Source organism: Antennarius striatus, chromosome 23, assembly GCF_040054535.1.
Source record: "Antennarius striatus isolate MH-2024 chromosome 23, ASM4005453v1, whole genome shotgun sequence".
In the NCBI taxonomy this organism is placed as follows: Eukaryota; Metazoa; Chordata; class Actinopteri; order Lophiiformes; family Antennariidae; genus Antennarius; species Antennarius striatus.
In genome coordinates this window covers 8,902,774-8,924,233 of record NC_090798.1, presented here as the reverse complement: position 1 = coordinate 8,924,233, position 21,460 = coordinate 8,902,774, and the positions used below count along the sequence as shown (strand labels likewise).

Genomic DNA, 21,460 nt, shown 5'->3' with positions numbered 1-21,460 from the left:
GTACCTCTACTTACAAAATTAATTGGTTCCGGAAGAAATTACGCAAGTAGAAAATTACGTAAGTAGACGCGTTTTCCATGCAAATACCCTAATCCGTTCCAAGCCCCCAAAAATTCCGACAAATGTTTTATGAAGCATAAAAATGCATCAAAACGTGTAACAAATACATGTTACGATTAGATCATTGCACAATGAGAGTTGTGCACAAGGTAAAAAACAAAGAACAGATTAAAGAATAATAATGATGGACATTTACCTTTTAACTACTGTCCTCATTGTTTTTTGCCCTCTTTGGTTCATGCGCTCCTGTCTCACCATGCCGAACAAAAGAGTGAATTCCAGTCCTCCTTTTGAACTCCAACCACCCAGGCAATGCCTTACACTCTACTTCCTTTTGTTTTAATAACGTGGCGATTGTAGATGCATTTCGGCCATATTCTTTGACACAATCAACCAAACGTGTCCCTTTTTCATTCTTTTCTATTATCTCTTGCTTTGTTTGGATGGACCAAAAAAAACTTTCTTCATCTTTTCCTCTTTTCTCCGTCACTTTCTTGGGGTCCATAGCGAATACGTACTCAAAAAGTTATATTTGCGCAAGACTATCAGACTACCTCACAGGTCGAGTGCCGAATGTTGAAGACTGCATAAGCACCGATCTATCTCCACACAGAGGTGGAGTGGCATCCCTCTTAGCCAATGGGATACCAGGAAGATACGTAATAGGTAATAGCCAATGGCAGAGCAGCTATGAGAATGTTGCGTTCAGGAACCTGTGGGAGATTCGAGTATCAGCCGATACAGGTACGTAATGCAAAAACACAGTAAGTCAAAATTTCTTTCGAAAATAGAGGCAATATTTTCCTGCTGAGAAATTTCATAAGTAGAAAATTTCTAAAGTAGAGACAATCGTAAGTAGAGGTATCACTGTATTGCAAATTAAGCCTCAGTGGATTTCCATGTCCGACTTACATAATCTGCTCTCAGCATTAACTGGAGTGGAAGGGCTGTATGTGCCCTAGATATGATCCTTTGTTACATTTAGAAAAAAAACTTGCTCAGGCCTAAATATGAAATTCCATATTTGTTTTTGGTTACGTATGTTACAGAACCGTATAACCCAACTGTGAGCTCTTTACTGACAAGAAGTTCTATAAAAAATCCTTGTGATCCAGGTTTAGAATTGGAACATGTGGCTCAAAGTATCCTCTACATCAGGGGTATTCAATTAAAAGTCACGGAGGTCTGGTTATAAAAATTTCCTCTTTGTAAAAAGGTCCGAACCCAAGTCCAGTTTGTGTCTTAAAGCCGGTCCCTATATCCACATTATCATTTATTGTAAGTTTTCAATGCAGTACATGTCTAAGTGAGTGGACAGCTATCTTTTACCTCACCATAAATAAAATTGGACCCAGGTAAATAAATTTCAAGCCTTTGTTAGATTGAAGAACACACAAACCTCAGAATTAAAAATAGAGCAAAAAGAGCTGAAATCTTTTTTCTCGTAAATTAAAGACATCCCAGCCTAAATAACCGAAGGCCTACACTTCAAGTAAAAAAACATTAACATGTTCAGAAAGCATCTCTTTCAGGGGAAAAATGCAAACAGAACTTTCTTCATGATAGAAAGGGGCAGGTGGCCTGCCAGTAATTTACTTGTACACAAGTAACCTTGGGGTGGTGGTCACCTTGTGGTGGTCTCTGTCATGTGTGGTGAAAGAGACCACTGGACTTTGTCAGCATCTCTTATTGCTGCATGTACTGTATGTCCTCTCCTCTTGTGTGTGTTTCATGGTGGTGTTACACTCCGCAAAGAGCTCCTTATCTTTGTGAAGGAACCTGACACACACAAAAGCTACAACTCATCAATGTCCACAGATATGCATGGTGCTCTCTGAATAGCTGCATCAAGCTGTTAATATTTCTGATTTTCTGGTTGCTGTTGAAGCTGACATTGGGAGTTTTTCCACACATCTAATCTTTGTTTTCCCTCAGATAATGTCTCAACAACAGCTTTTAAGCACTTATTCACAGCTGTCCCATAACTAGAAGAGGTTTTATGTTGCCCCAAAATCCACCTTGCCTTTAGTGAACATTCGTTTGCATTTTTCTCGTTCATTTTGCACTCATCTCAGACTTCAGGAGATAATTCTGCGCAAAAGCTCTGCTTTGTTTCGTAGTGGCGCTTTACGTTATCAATTAATTAATGCTACGTGTTCAGACTATATGAGGTAAAATGGTTTTGAACTTCCTGACTGAGAAATAAACAAATTTCGTCCACTCATTTTTAACAAGTGGTTTTCCTCATTAACCTCCCTTCGTTTGGAGCTGTGCTGTCTTCACCATCTCCCTTCCTCTGAGCTCCTGTAGCGCTAAACTCACAGCGGTAGCGTCAGCAAGCTGTCATTTCCAAGTCCGCTGACAGAGCAGCCAAACAAATGATTTGATTGGCTGAACTGAGTGGAGCTATTACCGTATTAACTGGAGTAGCAGTGCCCTCCGTCTGTAGCCGCGACCGTCAGTAAAAATGCGCCAAGAAAATCTACTCGTGAATTTATCATGGAGCGGTCATGGGTCCGGACAGAACCATCATGCGGTCCGGATCCGGACCGCGGTCCGCCATTTGGTGACCCCTGCTCTACATTGATCTACGTCTGTCTTATTGATACTGAAAAGTAGATGGTGAACTGGCAGAAACTATCTTCTCCTGTATGTTGACAAAACAAAGCCGATCATCGTGGCCTTCTAGAAGAAGTAGTTATGTCACACACTACTGCACATCAACAACTCAGCAGTGTAGGAGTTGGAGAGGGCAAAGCTCCTGGAAAAGAACCTAACCGACATGCCAACCTGGACAAAACACACAATCTCTGGTGAAAAAAACCAAACAGCAACAGCTGCATTTTCCCCGTGGGACGAGGAGCTCGCACCTCTCCTCCCATTCTCTCCATCTCTTAAGGGAGCACAGCTGAATCTGTAAACAAAAACTGCATCTCTGTTTGGTACCAAGGCTGCATAGTTGTGGACATGAAGAGACTTCAGAGGGTTGTGAGAACAGAGGAGAAAATTAATGGGACTTCTTTTGCCTCAATTGAATAGACTGGGTATGAACACTGACAAGAAACATATCATCAGACTCCACGGATCCACGTCACAAAATGTTCTAACGGTTCAACTCTGGCAGGAGGTTTTGCAGTGCGAAGAGCAGAACTTCCAGATTCTGCAACCGTTTCATTCCCCTGACCATAAGACTACTGAACTCTTAAACAAACCCAAAACTGCTTGCTACCTTTTTAGAACATTACTTCCAATATTTTATCCATCTACCTATAGTGCAGATTTTTTTTTGTATGTACTGGAACTTCTATGGCCGACAACTATTCTTGTGTGCCGTTTATGCATGTGAATGAATGACAAAGTTCTATCTAAAAAATGAATTGATAAAAATATAGACTTAACATTGAACAAAGTTTTTTCAAAATAAAGATGGAAATCTAGAAATTCTAACAAGGCAAAACGTGATACATGCATAAAGCCTACAAATTATAAGCAGTGGAGTGAGCAGCCATAGGCAATGGTATGGTAGGCCTCCACTGGGTGATGATCTCCTCTCCAGTGCCACTGATCTTCCAAAGCTCAGTTGCTACTAGAGCTTGAGGAAAGGGAGAAATAGAACTCGAAAACAAAGGCAAATGGAAGTTGGAACACCCCCTTCCCCCCAGCCCACAAGAGACACCAACCTGATCCAGTTTTAGGTTTCTGCTCTGGTGCGCACAATGTGAACTTGAACTTCTCTGCATTCTTAAAATAAATCATTCAAGTTCAATCAAGTAACTGACGAATATTTTCTAAAATGGATCACATATATCAAGACACCACATTGCCTTCAGTCATAAACTGATACTTAAGTGTGTCAATAGGTCAAGATGGCTATTTATGGCAGTAGCGTGAAAAGCTTCAGCTCCAGTTACAGAATAGGCTGGGAATGTTGAAGTAAATTACCAACGTGAGATATTATTGAAAACATGGGTAGCTGTCCTTCTGGGATCATTTAAAACTTTCAAATACATTTACGGTCAGTGTTGGAAACACAAGGAATACAATGACATGTTTTGGAGGACAAGAACTGGGGTTAGGACTGAGGTTGCAATGATTCTGGAACAAGTTTTTAATGGCATGCTGCAGCTTTAGATTTTTGCATTTTAGAACCATTACTTATGAACTATTAAATGCAAACAGATGTTTTTAATAGGCTATAGTGAAAAAAGCTTCCATTTCAGACCTATGTTTAGATCCATGTCCACAAAAGCACAGGTCAAATCCATTGCATGTGGACATGTACGTATGCACTTAAGTCCCCCTTTGAAAATGGGTGAAATTAATCTGAAGCTATGCATCACCAGTTTGGATATTAAAAGGAAATAAGGAATGTGTCCCTTAAAAATATCGTCTTTTGTTAGTAGTAGTATGTACTTTTTCTTTTCAGGTGTGAAGAGAAGCAGAATGATAACCATGATACTACTGTCATCTATGAAATGATATTTTGAGGGTGTACATAGTGGTGTACACATGTCAAAGTACAGGCAAATCTCGGTTTCCGACCACAATTCATTTTGGAATGCTGTTCGAATAGCGATTTCTTCGAATATCAAATACATTTTTCCCATTACAAATAATTTAAATGGTCTTAATCAATTCCAAGACACTAGAAAACTTACCTTTTTTCAACATAATGTTATTTCATATTGTCATTTATATATCAAATTGTATAATAATGAAACAAAGAAATTTAAAAGAAGCAAACACGAGAAAAAACCCCCCCAACGTAATCAGGTTAGCGTATGGTACAATTTACAGTCATCTTTTGGCCAGAAGTTTACGGTACCGTAACTTGTACCATAGGCAATGGAGCGCAAATTAAGTGAAAAATTATTGAATACAGTAAACTAAAAAAAAAGCACATTATCATCACGTTTTCTATGGACTTTTCTCACGCTTGGTGGCGAGAAAAAGGAGTTTGCTTCGCATTCGACTCGTAAGACAAAAAAATTCCGAATTTTTTGGTCGAATTCCGATTTGTTCAATGTCTAAAGCGTTCAAAAACCAAACTTTGCTTGTAAATGATTGGGAGCATTTTGGCATCCCACCATTGTGTACATTCTGCCAGTGTCTAACAGATCAACTAATTTCCATGTGAACATCACAGGACAACATGAGGAACATGAAGATGGTTTGTGGGATCTCTGGAAGATGATGTTAGTGTCTATCTACACAAGGAGTTCTCGTCAACACTGCTGTTTACAACAGGGTCACTGCCAAATTGCATGAGATGGTGACAATCATGGCTTTGAGCCTATTCTGGCTTCTACCCACACACTTCAGAACTGTGCTGAGTCAGATGATCTCATAGTCCTGTACTGAAACATTTCTTTTCATTGTTAAGTTTTTATACTTCCATTTGCAAAAGCACCCAATAATTAAGATGAGGTGAGAATAGCCTTGTTAAAACAGTGGAAGTTTCACAGTATTAGATTGTCTGGATCAGGAAAGACGCTGTGGAAAGAACATGTGGATAAAAGTAATGAGAGCGATTTTAAAACATGTCAGGTTCAGGTGCTTCTTTGAGAACCAGACCAAACATAATTTTGCATCTCCTGCTCCAGTGGTGGAGGAAGAGTCACATCCTTCATGGAAAAGTTAGATTTGACACTAAAAGGAGCTAACTGGGGAATCTAACATGGGGGATATGGCCAATTATTTTGATGGTACATTATACATTTGAAATTTTTAAAAAAAATGCAGTTTCTGTTTAACTTCAACCATAAATTCCTATCTTTCAGGATGCAAGTCTCTACGAAGGTGTAGAAACGCAAAATTACTGAATATAGTTTGAACACTGAAAACAGGCAACAGCAATGGAATAACTTATTTCCCTTCTCCAGTACATGAATGTGTCAGAGGTCTAACAGGCAGTACAGGAGCAATGCCTATTCTCTCTTCTATCCATTATTTTTGTTTTGAAACCAGTCATAAGCAAAAGTTATGAGTGGTTTTATACTGTAAAACTGATAAACCGCTGCAACCCTTACGTGAGCTAGAACCATTTTACCCAAGTTCACTTTTATTCGGATCTTGACAAGAAGAGGGGCACGAGAAAAGGGATGACAGGGCAATAAAGCAGCAGGCCAGCAAGAGTCTACAGGACAGAGGTAGGAAGCAGGCGAGCAGCGTAAAAGAACTATACACTTGCCTTGAGGAGACTGAATGAGAGATACAGGCGAAGAAGAAGAAAGAGAGGAATCTGGAAAAAAAAATAAAGCACAAGAATGATCAACAGTAATAACTTCTATCCAACTATTAAAATGAAGGAAGTCAAATAAGGAGAAAACAAGATGTTTCTTATCCAGTCTTAACTAATCTAAATGTGATACAGAAACCAGAAATGTACAATGGATATTGTTGATAGGGTAAGACCACCATATTGAGCACGAACACAAAAGTACATTTCACTGACGCTCCTGTGATCATGTCCTATAACTGTCTGAGCTTGGCCAAGCTTCAGTCCCATAGATTTGATGTGTCTAAAAATAAAAAATAAGACATTAGTTTGCAAATTTTCAGACGTACAAGTGATTGCTGATAAAAGAAAAAGATTAATTGCCAATATTGGCAATTTTCTGATTTCTGTCAACAAGTTTGATACCAGCAATAAGATTCAACAAAGTTGGGACATGGACACCAAACAATTGGGAAAGTTTGTGAATGATTCAAATGTACCCGTCTAGAAGGTAAGCAAGTTGTTTCTAAACAACAAAAAGGAATATTAGAATTCACCATTATGCAATCTGCATTGTTACCAAAATATTGATAGAATATGGTGTGATTTCATACGAAACAAGGAAGGAAAAAAATATTCTAGGGATGTATGACATGCTTCGTCCTTGATATCCGATTTGTTCATGAATATGTGAATCGATATTGTGAAGTATGTCAGTTCCTTTACAAAGAGAGAGGATGCATCTACTACTACTGTACAAGTAAAGGCTGCACCTACACGGTGTGAGCAGTGTTTGCTAGGCGAGCATTAATGATCTTCACACCACAAGCCTCAGCATCAAGACTGTTAGACTTTCTTGTAAGACATGGTTCCTTCTGCCTTCTATGGCAGTGGACTGCATTTAGAATGGTCATATCCAAATTTGCTTGAGGCTGGTTATCATTAAACAGCTTCATGACTAACTTGTTTCATTGCCTCCAAACCAACAGCTGTCCATGACAGGACCAGTAGTACCAGTACAAAAACGCACAAGCTTCAGCCATTAGAATGACTCATTTCAGAATGACTCATTTGAAAAAAATCAAAGTTGGCATGAAATACATTGTTCTTCAACCATATTCAACTGATTTTAGGCTGTAGAGAATTACAAATCACTACATTCCATATATATTCTTAAAATTTTAATATTTTGAACAAATTTTGGAATTGGCATTGCACTAAGATATAATAATTTTCCCAAGAGTATCATTTTTCAGTTGCATTATGAGAATTCAATCCAGCTCAAAGCCACTCCACAAGGAAATGTTTTTTCCAGCTCGCTGTGTAAGCCCAGAGCTCTGACCTCAACCACCCAATCCCTATGGGATGGCCTGGAACACCAACTGTGGACACCCTATGTCAGACCTGTACTGCATTAACTGTCTTAACAAGAACAAACCTCTCAAACCAGGTTATAGTTGAGAATAAAAGACAGACCAGGAGAGAATATGCTCGAATATACAACATGTAGAATGTAGAATATACAACATGTACAACATGGTGCAGTATGATGCTTCATCAGGGGCAATAGATGGAGCACCCACATACTTAAGCTGCTACACTGTAAATAGATTTTGCTGTTCAGACACTTTTCAATTTACACTTTATACCGTATATCTAGCATTCCTAACTTTTCTCTGTTCTCTTATTTATCTTACATATTTAACCTATCTTTACTTAACTTATCCTATTTATCTTATTCCATCTTATTTATCAACCGGGCTTACTGGGATCTTCAGAGACATATTTCGTACCGTCATATGTAAACGTGTGTCAGCATGACAAATAAAGACTCTGATTCTGATTCTCTGATTCTGATGTAGACTACGTTATACTTCTGCAGAGTTTGCCACCACTCCCATCTCATGCTTGAAGACATCATTGGTGTTTACTCACTTCTCATCTTCGTAATTGGAATAGTAAAGAATGAAATAAAAAAAATAAAAAAGCTTGAGCGGAGAGAAATGACAAAACACGTTCAAGAGTTACATTTATTGTTGGGAGGAGTGGCCTTTTCCCCATTGTAGGTCTAAGGGAGCACTACAGGCTGGACAGGTTGGGGTGCTTTGCCCTGGTACGGCAGCATTCCTTTTCTTTTCACGATTATCTCATGCACCGCACCTTCACATTTTACCTATGCAACACAAAAACTGCATGCTGGCCAAAGGAACAAATGGTCTACACAAGGGTCACAGAAGTTTAGCCCAGACAGGCTACGATACCCCTGAATTCAAAATTTTACCCTGACCTACTTGCATAGGTCAAATATCAAAGATGGTGCTCTGACCTACTGTCATTGATCAAAGCACCAATTTTGGTCTAGGGTGTTACTCACACTGGCCTTCTCCCTCGTCTTTCTATCTTACCCAGTTCCTGAGCGTACAAAAGTTGAAATGTAACTTGACCTAGTTTTCTCAAGGTTAACATCTCATTTTCATCCCCTTTGCCGCCCAAGTCAAGGGCTTTTTGTTTCATCTTTCCATCTGCAAAGGTTGCGAAGATATTTGGTGGACTAAGTAACGGACAGACGAACAAACGGACACTTGACAATTACAATACATCACCGCTTTGAAGCAGGATGTAACAAAGTCTACAGAAAGGAGTGTGACTGGTTGCTGGAGAGGTGCAAGTTCACCCCAGTGCTGCTACATGCTACGTATAGGCACTTTGTGTGTGTTGAGTGAAAGAACGTTCCTCATTGTAGGACGACTAAAGCTCATTCTTAAACTTGTACGAAAGAGAACAGAAACCTGAGCCATTCATTTATTCAAATGAACCCTCAGTTCTTTGCAAACACTGTACAGATTAGAGAATGCTATTTAAAAAGCCAAAAAAATACAAACATGCACATGGCAATACAAAACTAAAGTCAACCGTGCTCTGCGTTGTAACAGTCTACAGCTAACCCCACTATTGTTGTCTGTCCATTTTGGGGAAACCCTAACTGGTTACTGGTAATGAGAGGACTAATGTCATTCTGTTGGTAGGTCTCCTTGCCAATGATCAGTGGCTCCTTTTCCAGCGTGGTGGTGACACTCATTGGCCTGGTGGCCTGCACAATTATGAAATTGAGCTCTATTCAGACAGCACTTTCATTCTGCACCAGCATTACAAAATAGGTGTGATGCTGCTTGACCTACAAGAGAGGACTTCATGACAGTGTATCATAAGTGTACCATAGACAATGACCAGCACCTAATATATATATATATATATATATATATATATAATTATTATTATTATTATATATCCAGTATTACATTTTCTGGAAAGCAATGACTTATTTAAAAATAATAATAAAAATGATCCTGAATTTTGGTCAGAGCTGCCAATAAATACAACACGCCTACGTTTCATGAGTACCTCAATCGGAAAGAAAAAATGGCTACATTAGTTTATGTAATATGCTTAGCAGACTCAAGAACAAGTTAACAGATGAGGCCAGGACACATCTTAACTTCACACAAACACACGAGGAAAGACTTTGTTGCAGGCTTGCAATGCTAATGTAACACCAGGCATACAAAACTCATTTGCTGGACAAATATTAAGCAACACCACAACATACATAGTAAAACAAAGACGCAAACAGAACCATCATAATACAAAAGCTATACTTCTGTGTGACTGCTTATCGCACAGCTTATGCCAAGTTGTGTGAACCATCACTTGATGTAAAAAAGCGTAATGTGTGCTTTAATAAATGAAGACCAACCTGAAAAACAAAAATCCTCCCATCAGTATTACACCGCAATGTCTGCATCTCATGGTTCCTTTTCTTAGAGGAGTTCTACATGTCAATTGCAATCCAAGGCAAAAATATAAATGCTTCTGGACTAAATTCATTTCATTTTGTGTTTTTCATACATTTCCAGAAATCTTACATGAGTGACAACAAGCGAGGCATTGTGTGCCACACCTTGCCACATACAGTTGACACCCATGATCACATGTGCTGTAATTCTTGAAAGCCTGCAATCCGTTTGCTTTGACAGATTTTCAAATGCCTACCTAACAGTGGAGGACGGAGCTAGAAATTCAATTCAGGGAGCTTGGCGCACCAACAGTGAAGCTGCCACTCCCTCGTGCACAATAACCAGACCATAATGACATGACAGATCAACCGTCCCTTGGTTTTTATTAGGTCTTCTGATCGTGAAAGAAGAAAAAAATGTCTGCAAAACTGAAGGCTGGAATTGGACTGGAATTCATTACACTAATGAGGTTTGATCAACATTATCGCCATAATAAAGACGGAGGCGCAGGACAGCACTGCGCCTTTAAGAGGGCCGGTCGCCAGTATCAATGCTCTGCAGTGCGAAGAATCGCTGTATTGTGCCCCAATAACGCCGTCACTCCATACTGTCGCAGAACAAAGTAGTGTGAATAAACAAGCCAACACATCACAATTATCTTTAACATTAAAGTCCTCAGGATGCAGATTTCAATGCGGTAAACTTGAAGTGTTCTTTAATGAATTGAGCACTTTTTTCTATTTACGCTTCTTTAAATATGTTTCCTCGTCGTCATCAATCCGCGCTTCCCTACGCGGAATACGTTCGTTATGTTTGCTTCGACTGTTAAATGTCTTACCCCTTAATCTCTAACACGGACACCTCGCCTCCCTTTATTGATAAGGCTAGACTAAGTTCCAAAGTAGGTATGAGTGAAGTTATCTCTACGCAAGACAACTGTGCCCTCCAGGCGGAGGCCGAAGCACCCGCTACATGTCAGCGGGGCTGTAGGGTCGAGCAGTGTTAAATAACCACAGGTGTTTCACATAAAGCCTGATCAGAAATGAGCTTCAGGAACAACCTAAAGGCATATGTTTTTGTGAAATTTAATAATGCGTTATGGGCACATAATTATCCAACGAAAGAAATTCCTTAAACAAACCTTGGTTCAAACAATAGTCAAAATAAAGAATATTTAACTAATCGAATGTTAGGATATTTCTTACCGGACTGCTTGGATTCTTTGGCAGAATTTTGCCGATCTGCAGCCCCTTGCGACGACGATATCTGGGCAGACTGAGTCACTGGATCCATTTTACTGTAGTTTTCAAACAACTGCACAACGATGGTGAAATGTCTGTCGTGTTTATTTAAACAGGCGTATACTGTCCTTAATTAATTGTCATCTGACTTTCCTCGATTCGTCCGCAAACTGAACTCGACTCCGCAATTTCACGCAGCGTGAGCGTCTCAGCTCTGCCTCCGAAGCAGAGATGGAGGGAAACAAGGCAGTTTATGGAGGAGGGGAAAACATGTCGGGGTGAGAGACGTTCAAGGTCTTCCTCTTCGGCTCCTACATTTGAATTTCCACTTGACATGCTAAATTTTTTTTGTTGCCTTCAAGCCTTGCTACAATAGGAACAGCAAACAAAAACCCACAGTACTAAAAATTGCTTCATGCTTTTAACAACATCCTGTAGCAATTTCATGTTTGTTTTAATAGGCTTTTCTTAAAAAAAAAAGGAGAGTTGATATTTTCTACAGAAAATTTCTTTGGCTGTGAAAGCAGCATGGGGAACGTTCTTGAACGCAGACACCATGATTCACCTGCCCCAAATAATTCGTAAATTTTGATAATTTGATGTTATGAATACATTTCAAATTAATGAAAACAAAATATTTATAATAAATATTGTCCTGGATACATGTGAATGAAGAAATTTTGCATGGCTTCTATAATTATCCTTTTTATCTTGATTTACATTTCTTCACTGTTGACGTGCTGCTCCTTACTGGGATATTTATTTTGGACATAAACTACATTTCCCATAATACACGACCTAACCATGTTAAGGGAAATGTTCAAAATATGGTCTTTGGGCCAATCACACGTCAAATTTTATACGGCCAATGAGCTTTTTCTAAAAGTGTGTTTGACCCATACAGCGCCCCAAATTGAACACGCAATTATTTTTCTCAACTCATGGAGGCAGTGTCGTGAAATATACTGTATGTCTGTCAACTGCCGTAAACTTTCAAGGAAGCCCATGAACTTGAACAAGCACTGCTGGAGATCAAGACACGTAGGTGTAACTACGTGACATTTCAGACATATCTACCACTGCTCTCCAGCCAGACCTGCCGTCAGTACCGAGGTCCAGAGCTCAGCTTCACTCTTCATATCAGTGTCAGTCGTTTGTCTGTTGTGTTACCAGAGCAGCAGGTCTGTCATCACACAGGGTTGTATTTATATACATACATACATACATATATATATATATATATATATATATATATATATGCATATAGAGGAGGTAGAGTGGCGGGCAGCTCCTTTGTGGTGCGCCCCAAATGAGCAACTTGAAAGGGGGACGGCACCTTGCGGGTGCGCCTTGGCAGTGATCCGGAGGTGAGCTGACACCTCTCACTGGCAGCTCACCTCCGGGTATTGTTTTGGGCGGAAGCGGGAATCTAACCGCTGATCTTGAAACATTGGACGACCCGCTCTACTGCGCGTTCTGCCACTGAACCACTGCCGCCCCCTTTTTAATAGATTTTTTTTAAATTTTATAATTAATTTATAATCTATACCTCTGTAACTTCATTGTTCATTGCATATAAATAAAAATAATAAATTAATTTAAATTTATGTGTGTCTTTGATTTTTTTTAAATGGAGTCATTACAGACTGTTGGCCCTTGGACACGTTCACATGATCATATCTCGCCCCCCTTACAGACACCCCTGGTTCAGGCTGTGAGGATGGGCTTGGAGACATTTCAAGATTTTTTTTGTTTTTATTTTGATAGGGTTATAGCTTAAAGTATCCATCAATGTTATTGCAGATAAGACAATTAAAATATTGAAAATTATAACAAATCATTATTTAAGCTGTACAGTATTAATGCCATGAATATCTCAGTTTCACCACACACTACTACAATCTCGGAAAGATGCATTAATTTTTGTAAAAGGAGGCCAGACACCAAGTAAGTAGTAAACACACTTTACAGAGGCTGTTGCTGTTCCCACACACAAATAGAAATTGGATGTTATTTAACACATAAAGGAAGCAGATGGAGATTAATTATTGTTTCACTGATATTCTTATGAAAATTAAGAAAAACGAACTCACTTTTTTGGAGATGTTGGGGGATGAATCTTAAAGAAATTGTGTTGTTTGTTCTGTTTTTTGTTGATTATTTATTTAAGACACATTACTAGAAACGTAACAAGTACCTGTATGTATAATTGAAATGATTGTTCTTAGAGTAGTTTTACCTGCACATTTTGGTATCAATAGCAATTACATGATAAATTCAGACACAGATAGAAACTACAAATCAGAAACGGGTTTATCTAGAAGTTGACTGCTGCAGGTCTGTGGTAAAGAGCATAATTCAACAGATACTGAAAGTGACATCATCAATTTGAGGAAGAGTGGAAATTAACTGGTTTTATAGTTCAGAGGAGGTCATAGAACTGAGATCATCTGGAAGACTTAGGAACACAGGTTAGGTAAGGTTATGAATAAATAATAAGCATTTGTTTCTTAATTTTCTTAACCTCTTATCCTTTTTGGAGTCATGGGATAAGGCATACAACCAATCTCACTCATTCATGTCTATAAGCAATGTTTGCATCTGGAGAAGCTGGAGAACCCAGACAAGGGGAGAACATGCACACTCCACACAGAAATGTCTCCGGAGAATTTGGACCCAGGACTTTCCTGCTTTGGTGCACTCAACCTACCCATCTTATCCGGATTAGATAATCCAATGTTCAAGATGAGAAAACGTGACAGGGAATGTGACTGTAGGCAGAAAGAGAGCATGTAGTTTACTCTGTTAGGAATGTGAAGCACAAAGAAGATGTCTGGCACAAAATAAAAAAGGAAATTATAATTATGTATTATCCCCATCTATCGCCATTCTAAAAAACACTAATATTATTGTTTTCTGTTCATGTAGTCAGCTACAGAACTATCACTTCTCTAAAATTTCTTTTCCACTTGCTCTTTTGACAGGTGCCTTTTCCTGTAAAGTTAGCTCCTTTCCCAATCTCACGAGTAGTTAGTTTTCTTTCTACAGTTAGCCTGCTAACATTCATCTACGGCTTCGCAATGCCTGCCCAGAGCAATCCATGATTTGCCAACACAAAGTCATTACATCACCACTTTGATTTTGGACTGCGTTGGGTGTGCTTGGTTTATAGTACCAATACATTTGTTTTCATATGTTTGGTATGAAGTCTGATATTATTGTTCTATCGTGGAATTTCCACGGGTTCCCACTAGTAACCATATTTTCAAACAGTGAAACTTTCATATGTTTTACATTTATTACATTTTTACATTTTATTACATGTTACATTACAAGTTTATTTTTCATTTTGATTTTGATAATTATGAATTACAGCTCATGAAAATCAATCACCTTGTTTTTCAAAATATTAGAATACTTCAAAAGTTACACAAAAAGTAGGATTTATAATACAGTGAAGTCTGCGATGAGCTGTCCAGGGTGTGACCACTTCTCGCCCGATGTCAGCTGGAATAGGCTCCAGTATAACTCATGACTCATCCATCCATGCATCCATTTTCTGCCGCTGTATCTGCCGTAGCGGGTCACAGGGAGCTGGAGCCTATCCCAGCTGGCATAGGACGTGAGGCAGGGGACATTCCAGAAACAACGCCAGTGCGTCGCGGAGCCACACACAAAGACAGTCAACCATGCATACATACACTCACACCTACGGGCAATTTGGGACTGGCCAATCAACCTGAAAAGCATGCTTTTGGAGGTGGGAGGAAGCCGGAGGACCCAGAGAGAACCCACGCAGACACAAGAGGAGCATGCAAACTCCACACAGAGCAGGACTTGAACCCAGAACCACCATGTTGTGAGGCGACAGCGCTACCCGCTGCGCCATCGTGCCGCTCATGACCCATATGTTGGATAAGATATGGATATGTCACACAAGACATGAGTCTATACAGGGTTCAGGCAGGTGAATTTGACAGCCAAACAAACAAACAAACAAACAAACAAGTAACACAATGGTCAGCAAAACAGTTCTGAGCAGATGCCAGGGACAAGAAATCAGCCTTATAATTCATTTCTTTGACACATCTCTGTATGTGGTGGTGTCTGACTCCAGTCTGAGTCCTTTCCTTGTGAAGCTCAATTTCTCGAACCGGCTTATGTGTAACAGTTTTGGTCATTCCTGTGACTTGTGTACGAAGATCGGGGGAGTGAAGAGAAGCACATTGCATGTTTTTGGCGAAACTTATATTTTACTCCTTTAAAGTGAGTTTTTGTGACATTTCCAACAGAATATAAAACCAGGAAAATTACCTTTACAAAGTTCTCGGTGCCAAGTAAGTTAAAATATAAAGTTTTTCTTCACCCCAAAATTTTAAATCAAGCACAAGGGAGACAGCTACCGACTGACCACAACTAGAGTATAATCTGGCTGCTCTTCATGAAGTGTGCAATGACGAAGCTGTAGCTGACATTAAAACTGATGGATCATACCATGAAAGTTCCCTGACTAAAAAAGGAAAGGTGACTCCTCAGATGAAAGAGTAATGAGGCCGACCTGCATGCACTGTTAAAGCTGACAATGAAAACAGAAAAAACAGAAAGAACCTCTGACAAGGTTTGAGACAAGAATTGAGGGCAACACTGAGGTTAGTAACCCTTTATCAGGAAAGTGGCCATGTTGGTAATTTCATTTTCTACATGACATTGAAATATTTGAAAAATGTTACAAAAGTAATTAATATGTTCTTTAATAACACCCTAAGGTTGAATTTTTTAATTTCAAAGTATTTCAGTGTGTGCTCTGTAAAGGAGGAGATAGAACCAGAGGCTTAGTGGTCTGATCGAAAAAGAGGCGGAAGATATCCAAAACGTTGGCTTCATTGGCTCATTGGGACAGTCGGCATCGCCTGCATAAGAAAGGAAACGCTGACACTACAAATTTACAAATCAAGACAACTGACTTCATGTGTTTTAGACTTAGTGATGAACACTCTGAGGTGACATATGGAAGTGGTCCAGAGGCGCCAGGGTCTGTATGGAGATACATATCACCTTTAAAGAGGATTACTCCAAGGAGAACAGAGAGGCTACGGCCACTAAATGGGCTAACCCTTATCCTCACCCTGAAGACTATCTACAGTACTACAGTCCTGCACTGCTCTAACATACTTCTCTGCCACTCCAGACTTCCTCATACAATACCACAGTTCCTCTCTGGGTACCCTGTCATAAGCTTTCTCCAGATCTACAAAAACACAATGAAGCTCCGTTTGGCCTTCTCTATACTGATGGAGAACATCAACATCTTCAAAGCAACATCTTCAAAGCAAATACTGCATCTGTAGTACTCTTTTTTGGCATGAAACCATACTGCTGCTCTCAAATGCTCACTTCTGGCCTTTGTCTAGCTTCCACTACTCTTTTCCATAACTTCATTGTATGGCTCATCAGCTTTATTCCTCTGTAGTTGCCACAGTTCTGCACATTTCCCTTGTTCTTAAAAATGGACACCAGCACACTTCTGCTCCATTCCTCAGGCATCTTCTCACTATCTGAGATTCTGTTGAACAACCCAGTCAGAAACGCTACTGCCACCTCTCCTAGACACTTCCAAACCTCTACAGGTACATCGACTACCTTTCCACTTTTCATCCTCTTCAATGCCGTCCTCATTTAATCCTGACTAATCTTTGCTACTTCCTGGTCTACAGCAGTCGCCTCTTCTAGTCTTTGTTCCCTCTGATTTTCCACGTTCATCAACTCTTCAAAGTACTTATTCCATCTTCCCATCACACTACTGGCACCTGTTAATAGACTTCCATCCCTATCCTTAATCACCCTAACCTGCTGCACGTCCTTCCATTCTCTGTCTGTCTGTCTTGCCAGCCTGTATAGATCAGTCTCTCACTCCTTACTGTCTAACCTAAAATACAAGTCATCATAAGCCCCTTGTTTGCTACCTCTACCTTCACCTTACGCTGCATCTCCCTGTACTCCTGTCTACTCTCCTCAGTCCTCTCAGTGTCCCACTTCTCCTTAGATGACCTTTTTCTCTGTATACACTCCTGTACCTCCTCATTCCACCAAGTCTCCTTACCTACTTTCCTTCCAGATGACACACCAAGTACTCTCTACCTGTCTCCCTGATCACATTAGCTGTAGTTGTCCAGTCATCTGGAAGCCCCTCCTGACCACCCAGAGCCTGTCTTAACTCCCTCCTAAAAGTCATACAACACTCTTCGCTTTTCAGCTTCCACCAATTCGTCTTCTGCTCTGCCTTTGCCCTCTTCATCTTCCTCACCACCAGAGTCATCCTACACACGACCCTCCTATACTGTTTGGCTATACTCTAGCCTGCCACTACTCTGCAGTCACTGGTCTCCTTCAGATTACACCGTCTACACAAGATGTAGTCTACCAGTGTGCTCCTACCATCACTAGTATAGGTCATCCTATGTTCCTGCCTCTTCTGGAAGAAAGTATTCACTACAGCCATTTCCAACCTTTTTGCAAAGTCAACTACCATCTTTCCTTCTGCGTTCCTCTCCTGGATACCAAACCTGCCCATCACATCCTCATCACCTCTGTTTCCTGCATCAACATGTCCATTGAAGTCTGCTCCAATGACAACTCTCTCACTTTCTAGGTATGCTCTGCATCACTTCATCAAAGTCCGACCAGAATTTCTCCTTCTCCTCAAGCTCACATCCTACCTGTGGAGCATACCCGCTAACAACATTGAACGTCACACCTTCTATTTCTAGCTTCAGACTCATCACTCTATCCAACACTCTTTTTACCTCCAGGACATTCCTAACAAACTCCTCCTTCAAGATAACTCCTACTCCATTTCTCTTCCCATCTATACCATGATAGAACAACTTGAACCCTGCTCCTAAACTTCTAGCCTTGCTACCTTTCCACCTGGTCTCCTGTACACACAGTATGTCTACCTTCCTTCTCTGCATCATGTCAACCAACTCTACATTTTCCTGTCATGGTTCCAACATTCATCGTCCCTACTCTCAGTCCTATACTCTTGGCGTTCCTCTTCTCTCTTCTTACGATCACACTTTCCTCCTCTGTTTGACGAACAGTAGTTCAATTTCCACTGGCACCTGTAGCTTTTTAACCAGGCTGCTAATTTACTGGCAAATGCGGCGCTGTTTTACTCTTAGAACTGACTTTAACGTCAGTGTCTCACCGCCGTGAATCTCGCTGCACGTCGCCAGATGGAATACACAAGCCTAAATGTTCGCCCCCCCACCCGTAAAGTGTTTTTTCAGGTATCAGCTACATTTGCAAATCAATTGCAGCACACCAGGAACCTTTGTCTAGCAGTGACTCTGCTCTTGAAATTTCAGAAAAGGCTGGAAGTTTGGCTATGAGGGTCTTTCATCCGCCTTTATGCCAGTTTCTCCGTGTGTTCCCGCAAATTAATAGAATGGACCGTCACTAGATACCAGATTACAGCATAATGGCATTTTTTAGACCAACTAAGTTTAAAGTGGGTTATTTCCGGCACCGCAGTGGTTGGGAAATACTGAGATCTGTCAGTCAAACTTTACAAATAGTATTGTTGAAAATTCCCTATGTTTTGCTACGTTATCGTAGCCGGACACGGTACTCTCCACAGGCTGCTCTGCCGTCAGACAGCAGGTCAGTGAGAGCCAGCACTTCGGCATTGCCCCTTGGCTACCATTGTTAGGGCGCGTAGTGCCTTGTGAAGGTGCCCCTGGTGGCGTAGTGCAGCATGACTGCCGGCCAGACTGCCGGCTTTTTTCAGTGATCTTGTTTTTAACCAATATTAATATTAATCCATATATAATGTGCATCGGATTATAAGGCGCACTATGGGATTATGAGAAAATTAGGCTTTTAGGTGCGCCTTAAAGTGCGAAAAATACTGTTGTGCTTTCACTTGCCATCTCGTTACATGGCTGTCCTCTTTTTGGAGGGTGTTGTGCTCCCCAACCTCAATTTCTCTTCCCTAGGTGAAAATCTTTTGAGTTGCGTTAATTGCTGACTGCAATTTTACTTGGTTCTTGGTCACTCATGTAAGTATGTCCAGTTGCTGTTGTCGTCACATAGGAAGAACAACACTGACCCCCTATCGCACCCTCACTGTGCGTGTACACATCAGTATGGCAGCAACAAGTCCCAGTGCTACATTGGAACAATGCTGTGTATCTATAGATAGATTAGGTCATCTGTCTTTGTCAGTAATTAAATCAATTATTACTTTCTTGGCACGAGTCACTTCAGTCCATTGACTACAGTGATACCTCTGTACTCGACCATAATCCGTTCTGAGGTGGTGGTTGAGCACCGATTTGTTCGACCACCGAAACCAATTTTCCATAAGAAATAATGGAAAGTATTTTAATCCGTTCTTACCATTTAGAAAAATACCTAAAATATTATAAGCACGTGTATCTAAACAACAATGAATACGTAAATGTGCACAAGCAGTACATGATAAAGATAAAGCATTATAAACCATTTTGTATAATTTACTTTACGTTTTAGAGAGCGGTTGATGGCACTAGCGTCATCATGGAAGGGGAATCCCTTCCATGATGACGCTAGGTAACGCGCCTCCAGGGGTTTTCTCCCTTCTCTCTCTCTTCTGTGGAGGTGAATCTAGCTGGGCAGTAGCCTTCCTCTTTTCTTTAAGAAGGAACCTGTCCATTGTCTGGTGCTTCTGCGTCAAGATAGTGGAAATGGTTGACTTTCATTTCGTACTGCGACGCGAGGTCGGACACTCGTATACCACTTTCATATTTTGCTATAATTTCCGTACGTCTTTGCGTATGTAATTTGCGTACGTGTTACTCCGCTGGCGGTCTGAGTCGAACTGACGCTTACCCGCTGGCCGAGGAGCGCGTTCGGGTGGACTCGGCTCGTCGAGTACCGAAAATCGGTTCGGGGTCCGATACATTTTCTACTCGAATTTTTTGGTCGAGCACCGATTTGGTCGAGTATAGAGGCGGTCGAGTACAGAGGTATCACTGTACTTTTAAGGCGTCTTGCAGAAGATGACAAATATGCTGAAGCAGACATGGATGATCCCATAACCAACTAAATTTTTCACTGACGGAAACTTGCTGACTAGAGCTACAGAAGCACACACACTTCATATAAACATGCACCAATGCACAGTCAACAGCTACAAATGAGATTAGAAGTGTCATTCATAGAAATTTGAATTCATTGCTGCCTCATTTGATAGCTCCGATAATCAAAGTTGTTTTCTGAATACAGCCTGATGGCTCCTCTTAGAGTAAAGACCAGGCTGCTAAAAATCAGTAAGTCCATCCATTCTATTCATCAGCGTTATTTTTCCATGATGCAGTGCATGAACGCTTGGGCTGTAGTATTAAGGCCTTGCTTTGTAATGCTATAAGTGCATGGGAGTTTAATGTCTGAGATTTACATGACCTCCCCTCCTTTTTGTTCTTCACTGTTTTTTCATGCGTGACGATGCAGACAAGAGACCAAACCAGGGCTCCAACAAGCCCTGTGGAGGTGCAGCAATATCCTTTTATTTTCCTTCTCAACCTGGTTCATTCATCCCTGGTAATAATGAAGGTGAACCAGGGCCCTCAGATGGGCAACCAGATTCACAGATAAAGATTTCACCTGTTTCAGAGCGAATAAAGACACTGGAAGCTCTTGCTGCCAGAAAGAGCAACTCTGATATTAGAACTGATGGAGGTTTCTCACACTTTAGAGACCGCAATCATGAGAAATCTCCATCTGAGAAGCCAAAATCTGTCATGGAGATTACTACTGCCACTGTCCAGAAGAGAAAAGGTTCTGCTGATAAAGAGCCCCCAGAATTTCCTTTTGAAGTGCATAGTCAGCAAAGAGATTTCAATGAATTTGAAGAAACCGAAGAGTGGATGAAGGCTCAATTTCCTCCAGTGCCAGACTTTGATGATTTAAGATTAGTTAAAGGCACACTGACATCAGACGTTATTACAAAGGAGGAGGAGACTGTTGTGGAATTACCTGATGCTTTTGTTGCCTTTTCTTGCATCTCTGATGCTTTTGTGGATTCTTCGTTTGAAGCTCCAAAACTGAATGATGACCTAAGTGATACTAAGACCCACCCAAATGTTGAAGAGGAGTCTGAGTTTGAC

General features: G+C 40.5%; 1 protein-coding gene across 2 annotated transcripts in view; it reads right to left on the bottom strand.

Moving 5' to 3' along the window:
• Nucleotides 1-11,579, bottom strand: part of LOC137590401 (reticulon-3-B-like) — a 47,385-nt gene extending 35,806 nt beyond the window's left edge. Inside the window, exons 1-2 of one of the 2 annotated variants that reach the window (XM_068307992.1) lie at nt 11,277-11,579; nt 6,251-6,301 (exon numbers count right to left, since the gene is read on the bottom strand). In XM_068307992.1, coding sequence (XP_068164093.1) covers nt 6,251-6,301; nt 11,277-11,364 — 139 coding nt within the window. In that variant the 5' untranslated portion in view covers nt 11,365-11,579. The remainder of the gene's footprint in view (nt 1-6,250; nt 6,302-11,276) is intronic. The other variant, XM_068307993.1, reaches the window with a different exon arrangement.
• Nucleotides 11,580-21,460: the final 9,881 nt, after the last annotated feature.